General features: G+C 36.0%; 1 protein-coding gene and 1 pseudogene across 2 annotated transcripts; both read left to right on the top strand.

Moving 5' to 3' along the window:
* Positions 1-1,237: 1,237 nt before the first annotated feature.
* LOC122278709 lies at positions 1,238-2,865 on the top strand (annotated as a pseudogene).
* Positions 2,866-4,659: 1,794 nt separating this feature from the next.
* LOC122279677 (protein TIC 56, chloroplastic) lies at positions 4,660-8,408 on the top strand. Of its 2 annotated transcripts, none has more exons than XM_043090451.1 (5): positions 4,660-5,503; positions 5,643-5,840; positions 6,485-6,767; positions 7,074-7,236; positions 7,894-8,408. In XM_043090451.1, the coding sequence occupies exons 1-5, from the start codon at positions 4,804-4,806 to the stop codon at positions 8,005-8,007; spliced, it is 1,458 nt and encodes a 485-aa protein (XP_042946385.1). In that variant the 5' UTR covers positions 4,660-4,803; the 3' UTR covers positions 8,008-8,408. The 2 variants fall into 2 exon arrangements, with proteins under 2 accessions (XP_042946385.1, XP_042946384.1); XM_043090450.1 differs by having other exon boundaries at positions 4,662-5,503; positions 7,926-8,408.

Below are 8,408 nucleotides of genomic sequence, written 5' to 3' on the forward strand. Positions count from 1 at the left end.
TAATTAATTAGATGGCAATCAAAAGACAAAAGTGTTTGCATCAAGTTCCAATAGGAACCAGCCTGCTTAATTCGGCCTATCTATTATCTTACATTTGCACATATTACAAAACTCCATGACCAAGGCACGTTAACATATAAAGATGAAATATGAAATTCTCAAAATCTTTAAAATTTTTCTTAATTTTATTTTTAAATATCACTCAAATTTAAAACACTTTTCCATTTTAAATTTTTAATCTTTTTCATTTAATCATTATTTAATTATTATCTGTACACAAAAACTAATATAAATTTTATAAACTTCAAAATTAAACACAAAAATCAATAAAATTTTTACAAACTTCAAAACAAAAATAATATTAAAAATTTATATTCAAGTAATTCATTTAACTTTATGATATTTTTATTTAACTTTTTCTCTTTCATTTTTTAAAATCCAATAAAACGTATGTTTTCACTCAAACTATTTCACCACTATTCATAAAATTATGAAATATTTCATAGGGATTGAATAGGGTTGTTTCATATTCAATGAAGTCAAACTTTGTTTTATAATATGTACAACTTATTTGATCAAGAAATTATCATAACATGTGAAAACTAAGAATCTTACCTAAATTACTATTAATACATGAAACTTGAGGATAAAGTTTTGAAGCAAGTAAATTAACTATTTCTGCTTGACCTTTTTGATGCAAATACTATATGTTGACCACAAAGCCGTCTGCCGAGCTATATAGGTGTTATTTCACAAAATGTCTGTGTCAATACGTGGACTTGTACTATTGGAATGTTTTCTACACATAAGAGGACCAATTTCAGGATAGGCATTCTTTTAGTATTAGAATATTTTTTTGGGGATTACATTGAAAAGACAAAGAAAGATTATTCAACGAATGTCTTGGATTAAAATATGAATGGGATTACACCTTACATGCCACCTCCAAGAAGCTGCCAATAAATGAAGAAAGAAGGCTCAACTAGAAACTCTGGAGAAAGTGGGTGAGAGTGAAAGGTTAATAAATTATTGAAAACATATATATTTTGGAGAAAGTGGGTGAGAGTGAAAGCCTATAAATTATTGTAAACATATCTAGTTTGGTGGTAGATTTTATATTTTATTTCTCTAATTATTTTATGTTAATTTGTCATACATTAGTCTATAAACACTTGGCTTGCCAGAAAAGTAAGCTCCCCTGTACACAATTTTACTACCCTATGGAAACTATCAAACAATGATGCAACCTGATCTTTTTCGGCACTCATGGCCGTTCTACAATGTCATGGATTCCACTTTTGATCAGGGTGTACACCATGACCTCAACATGGATGGCCCTTTTGATAGCTATGAGTTCTCTTCAGTACAATTCACCACAACAGAGGATTCCTCTCAATTTTCTTCAACTCCCTTTTCTTCAACTTTGTTCTATAGTAACTTTGTCCAATACCCATTTTTTGATGATTCCCAGCAAGTCATGTTAGCCAAGAAAGACATCTTGATGGTGGGTGGGGAATTAGAGTCTATTTTGAACGATGATGCTGAGATTGAATGTATGAATGGGTTGTTAGGAGAAAATGTGGGAAGTTTCAGTCTGCAACAATTTTCCCCAGGAGAAGACTTTTTGTGTCCTAGCCCATCAACAACAAAATCTGAGTCATCGCTTGATGTATCATCTATTCAACCATTACTCACCTTTCCAAGAGAGGATATGGAAGTCAATAACCTTAAAAGCATTTACCATTTACTCAAGGCTTATGGAGAAGCCTTGGAAAAGGATCAAAGAGAGCTTGCACAGGTGATTCTCAGATGCATCGGTGAGAAAGTTAGCCCAGTTGGCAAAAACTTGGAGCGTTTTGCATTCTCCTTATCCTAGCAAATTGACAATCAAGGTGACTACCCTAAACAAGAGTCCTACAAGAATTTTGAGGTTGCGTTCCAAGCATTCTACCAAAGCTTTCCACAAGGGAGGTTTGCTCACTTTGCAGCAAATTCTGCGATTCTTGAAGCCATGCTAGATGATGCAGAGACTATACACATAGTGGACTTTGACATGGGAGAAGGGATTCAGTGGCCTCCAATGATTGAGAAGATTGCACGCCAAACAATAAAAAAACATTAACATTGACATTGATTAAATAGGAAGATGAGGATTGTGATCGTGTTCCTTCACCCTGGAGGTTTGAGGAAACCAAAAGGCGGCTCTGTAACCAAGCCAGAGCTCTTGGTCTAAGGTTGAAAGTGCAGGAGAAGAGAATTGAGGATTTAGTGAGTGAGACAAAGAAAATGAAGAATAGGAGTGGGAGAAGAGAATGGTTGGTTTTTAATTGCATGTTGGGGCTTCCACATATGGCAAGGAGTAGAAGCAAAAGGCTTGCGATGGAATTTCTAAGGGTGGCCCAGGAATTGATAGTTGGGCTTGCTGACTGCAGTACTAGTAATAGCGGTACTATAACCTTTGGTGATGGTGTTGCTAGTGAAAAACTAAAATATTACTCAAGTTTAGGGTCATTTTTTTATGGATGTTTGGTGCATTACCAAGCCATGTGAGAATCATTGGAAGTGAATTTCTCACTTCATCTTCCAGATGCAAGAATAGCTATGGAGTGTCTCTTTGTGGCACCTTATATCTCATCTCGATCTTGGCTCCAAATGTGGAAGGAGATAAGGGAAGGCTGCCATCTCAATGAAGGGTTTGGGTTGCCGGGTAGGAGATTGAGCAAAGAGATACTAGCAGAAGCAAAAGAACTGGTGAAAGGGGAAAATTCCTATGGAGCAAGTATTCAAGGACGAGTTGGGAATGAGATGATCTTGGAATGGAAAGGAACTGCAATGGTCAAAGTTTCAATTTGGATAATGATTTGAGTTGAGATGAAAGTTTAAAATATTATTTTTAATATTATTATTATTTTAAAATTTGAAAAAGTTAAATTGTTTATTATATTTTGTATTGAAAGTTAAAAAAGTTGTAATGATTAGATAAGATGAGTTGGGTTGGGTTGGCTAACCAAACATCACCTAAATCTAGGACAGTATAGAGTCCTTTTCTTGTTTTAGTGTAAATGTATACTATCATTTGTTTTGTACACTAACTGCCAATCCTAGTTATCCAACCATATTTTCCTACATCTTTAATTAATGGCCATATATCCAATGGAGATGGAGATACTTTCTAATCATTTATCCAAATTTAATGCTCAAATTAGAAAAGACACACAGCTTATGAGTTCTACACTACTCAAAACTCTAGCAGGCGAACAATATTAAAGATTTTGGAGTTTACATTTTTTTGTTTCTCTTTTTCCAAATCTGACCATGACTTATAACCCGTCAACATTTACATTTCAAATGTGCAAATAAAGGCATTGTTTCTAAATGAACAAATTAAGGTGCCCCTTCAAGTGATGGATTATATATCTTGTTAAAACTTTTTATAAGAAACGAAAATGTGATATTTTGTTACATGATTATTTTATTTTAATATGTGGTTACAAGATCAATGTTTTTGAAAAGAAAGAATGTACATGGGACAAAAAATGTGTTTTTGGTCAAAGTACATGTTCATGCTTATGCACTCATACTCATGATTTGCCTTATAAATGCTTATTTTATATCTGTATATGTTTTTAGTTTAACCAGCTGAAATTTCTTAAAATCTTACTGTAATAGTTTCCATTACCATTCCAGAGGGAATGATAGAATTTATGACAGAGTTAGCAAATAGCTATGGGAAGAGCAAATGCGAGAATCCCCCGAAAATTAAGGAAGTCTCAAAGAGCCCTGAGCACTCTATGGAACCATCATTAGTGGAGCGGCTTGAGTCCACTGAGAATTTCATACTAAAAGTACTAAAGCTCTTTTAGGACCTCCAGAAGCTCTTGGATAAGGATGAGGGCCATTAGGATGTCTTCTGGATGCATGTTAAAGAATAATAAGTTTTGGATATTTTGGGTTTAAAGCCCTTATTATGTTATGACACTTTTTTATAGTACTTTTAAAATAGGATTTGTGGTTTAAAACCCTTATTTTATATTGGGAGATCTTTTAGAACAAACATTTTTAGAATTAATAGATGTTTTATTTTGGTACTATATTAAAATTGTTCAAACTTTCTTTAGCTATAAACTTTTCCATTGCAATTATTTCATATTGCTATAAACATGTCAAGTACATTATATATTAACTATCATGAATAAGAAATATGTGATTTTGAATTACATGTCCCGATGCTTCAGTTTCCATCCAATCCTAAGTAAAATCTGGACGTCACAAATCTTTTTTTATTTAGAGGACAATGATATAGAAATACAACTATTAGTGTAAAAAATAATTTATTTTCTGCATTTTCATAGAACAACTCAGCAACATAAGCTTGACCCATTTGGCCTATACAAAAATCACACCAACTCATCTCTATTTATGGATCTAATCATTATAATTTTTTAAAATTTTCATATAAAATATAATAAATAATTCAAATTTTTTAAATATCATAATAATATTATTATTAATAAATAATATTTTAAAATTAATTTTTTTTTTTAACTTTTTAACTTTTATTTTAATTTATCTCATCCCACAATCCAAATTTTACCAAAATAAATAGTCTTTTCGTTGATTTAGCCCAATGGGCATAGTCGCAATAGAAGAGATATTGAGCCCAAACAGCCACAAATTGCCATTCCGCCTTCTTGGTCTGATCTTCGCTATCCGTTCCTTCTTCTTCCCTGATAAAACTCTACTCACTCAGCTCGTCGTCCATTTCTCAACCTTTTGCTAAACCCTCCTCCATTCTCTACCCAAATGGCTTCCATTAACTTTAACCCCTTTGACAACTGGTTCAAGAAACCTCCAAATCCCATCGCGCCCATCAACTTTCTCTCCTTCCCCGAATCGTTTGTACCCAACACCCCAAACCCCACAAGTTTCGCCGCAATCAGCCTCCCGAACCCCTTTAGAAGAAAACCCAAAAATCCGCAAGACCAAAAACCGAAAGAACCCGGTTACTACCGCCAAATGCTGGATTATTTCTACTGGGAATGCGAGAACTTACCCGATTACAGACACACCCCCGAAGTCGAGAAGATCATGAACGAGGACCCAATCTTCGAGAAGAAAGAGAACCCCACGGAGGCGGAGCTGAAAGAGAACGAGGAGTTCTGGGCCCGGTTCAGGGCCAGCCCTGTCGTGCAGTTCCTGGCTCGAGCCGAAGAGATTACAGATAAGATCAACGAGATGGAGCTGAAAGAGAATGATACTCCGTATCGCAGGGAGGATAAGAAGCTGTGGCAGGCGTTGCCCCATGTGCCTGGGTTGGACGGCCGGCCTATGCCAAGGAAAGCGATAAAGACGAAGAAGGAATCCGACGACAAGTTTTGGGACTTTATGAAGCAGTTCCTTTTTGGGCTTTGGGGCTTTAGGCAGAGACCGTATCCGCCGGGCCGGCCAATTGATGTTGCTCAGGCCATCGGGTACAAGCGCCTCGAGAAGCGGTACTATGATTGTAAGTTTGTATTCTACAAGATCTTATGTTTATTGGGAAATAAAGTGCATCAGTTTTACTTATTGAGTCCCAGACATTATGTTTCTGCGTAGCGTATCTGTTTCTTTCATTATGTTAATGCTGTTGTTGGTTGATGAAGTTATCATGAGGAGTGGTGGATGGTACTATAAGGATCGGTTGGGTCGTACTCGGGGACCGTGCGAGCTGATAACGCTTAAAACAGCTTGGGGTGGTGGGATTATTGATAAGCACACTTTCATTTGGGGTGAAGACATGGATGAATGGGCACCAATACACATGGTTTATGGCTTGGAACCTGCAATTGCCACTTGGGAAGGTTTGTTAAACTTCCAGCTTTAATCTTTCCTTTATCTGTTAGTAATGAGTAGCTTCTTGGCCATTGCTAGTGGCAATGAACTTATCGTTTGTCAATTTATAACGAAAAGGTGGCGTCTATGTTTTTTAATCATATTATGACTTTTGATTCGTTCGTACTTATAAAAATGCAAACACACACACACACATTATAACTTTTGATCATGACCGGTTGATTCTTTACGCTATATGTGGACTTCAGAAGTGGCAAATGGTATTGAAGGAAGAAACTGAAGGTTGCGTAATGCAAGTTTTAGATGACAATTCCTTGTAAAACTCTCTCGATTCATTGATCAAATTTTCTTCAAGTTACTTGGTGATTTCTCTTTGGATGTGTTTTGAAAATTTTGGTACTAGTCATAATGGGAAAAAAATGTATGCCAAAGAAAGCTATTCTTATGAAACCTAATAGAACTATGAACTCCAGTAACTTCTTTAGGCCACAAAAAGTTATTTGAATGAATCACCTATAAAAAATAAAAAAATAAAAAATAAAAGTTATTTGAATGTGCCACTCTGTGAAGATGTCTTAATTTATTAGGTATGATATGCATGGCTATGACTTTGTTTAATATTGATTGTTGGCTTACCATTCGGTGTCTTCAGTTAGACTTGGTGCTGCCGCAACAGCTTTTCTCCACAAACTACAGAATGGCATACCTCCTTGGGTTCCTCTCAAAGGACATGAGAAGAAAACCTATAAGCAGCTACAAGAAGAAGCTCTAGAGAGTAAGAGACGCGACTTGGCGGTACTGAAAGCTAATGATGGTTTTTGGCCAGGGGTTAAAATTCCTAGTCATGCCCTATTTCTTTGGGCTAGTGGCTCTGAACTGACTACACTTTTGGAGCAGGACCATATGCCAAACAAATTCATACCAAAACATCTTAGGTATGTCCATGCAGCTGGTGTTTTGCATTTTTTTTTCCAGCTCTTTTACATCCAACTGATATAAGATTAATGGTATGTCAAATCATAGATGAAGCAACTGGTCAGTGGTATACCATTCTGTCCTCTAGAAAATGATTCTTTTATCTTTTCTTAAGAGGAAAGAGTGGCAGATTGGAGCTACTGGAGCTAACACTTTCTTAGTTAAGGGTTTATGAAAGTCACAATTAGTCAATTATTTGAGGATACTTAGAAGGAATTGTAAATATGTTGTTGTGAATCTAATGTTTTGTTTGTGTATGTGAGCAGATACCAATTGGCTAAAATTATTCCCGGGTTAAGGCCATGGGAGGTTTTAAGTATAGAACAAGCAATGGATCAGATAACATATGGCGGGCAGTGGTATCGTGAACCTCTTGGATCATACACAACAGGTCCTCCATACATCAGGCATTGGAATAAGGATGTCAAGGTAAAGACTTGCATCCTAATTCTGGTTTTAAATTAGTTTTTTTACCTTGCTTGAGCTCTATGGTCATGTTCAACTTTAAAAATAGCAAGGGGTACACTGATGTTCCTGCTTGATAATCTTTATTTTTTATTGGCATTGGATGTTTGGGAACAATGTCCTAACTAATCCCTGGGGTTCATAAGCCCTAGGCAAGAAGTTTCCTGCAAGTGCACCTTGGGTAAATCAAGGAAAAAATTGCGCAATCCGATGGCCCTTAAAGATTGTTTGTACCTAAAGGAATTCGAACCTTAGACTTGGATGGAGCATACCACCACGACCAAAGCCTTTAACACTTGAGCCAATAATCTTGAAATTAGTTTTTATTTTTATTTTTTGCTTGAGTTGTGATTGATCAAGTCTGCTTGCTTAATTAATCTGATTAATATAGTTATTGGTACTTATCAAAAAAAAAATATAGTTATTGGTGTCTCCTTGCCAATTTATCCTCAAATGTAATGTCTGTTTTAGGAAAGAAGTACGAGCGAAGAACAACCGATACGTCATAAGAATTCATGTTTGGAAGTCCCAACCGGAGTTTTTGCATATCAGTAGCTAAACTGTTTGATTATTTCCTAAATCCTCTCCTGACGGGTGCTCTAAAACTGTGGGTTTAATTAGTGCACGACCCTTTGTGATTTCTTTTCTTGCAGAGACTGTATAAAACTTTCACTGACCTTAGCACCCAAGTTTACAAGAAGTTGGATCGGACAATGCCTGGTTTCCGTACTATAATGGAGAAAGTCCGGGCTGATGCTGATGAGAGGGCTGCCAGAAGAGCAGCATTAAGGAGGGAGGCACTGAAGAGAGCTGCTATGGAGAAAGAGATGTCTGATCAAGTTCAAGAGGACCCATAGCATCATAAGTATCTAGATTGTGGAAATGAGCTTACAATTCAACCTTTCCTTCATGTGGCAACATGGTCATGTTATGTTCTGATTAGCCCTTTGCTGTAAAACAGAGATGTTTTTCACTTTTTCTGTCTCGTAATACAAGTGTTCAATGTAATTCGCCTTGGACACTCGAATTGAGTACAATTTCTGTTTGTATGGGAGATTACAAAATCAGATGTAAAATGGATTTTTCTGCCCAAGTTTCTTTATAATTAGTTTTAGTTATTTTGGCAGTTGCCTAAA

Source organism: Carya illinoinensis, chromosome 10, assembly GCF_018687715.1.
Source record: "Carya illinoinensis cultivar Pawnee chromosome 10, C.illinoinensisPawnee_v1, whole genome shotgun sequence".
Lineage (NCBI taxonomy): Eukaryota > Viridiplantae > Streptophyta > Magnoliopsida > Fagales > Juglandaceae > Carya > Carya illinoinensis.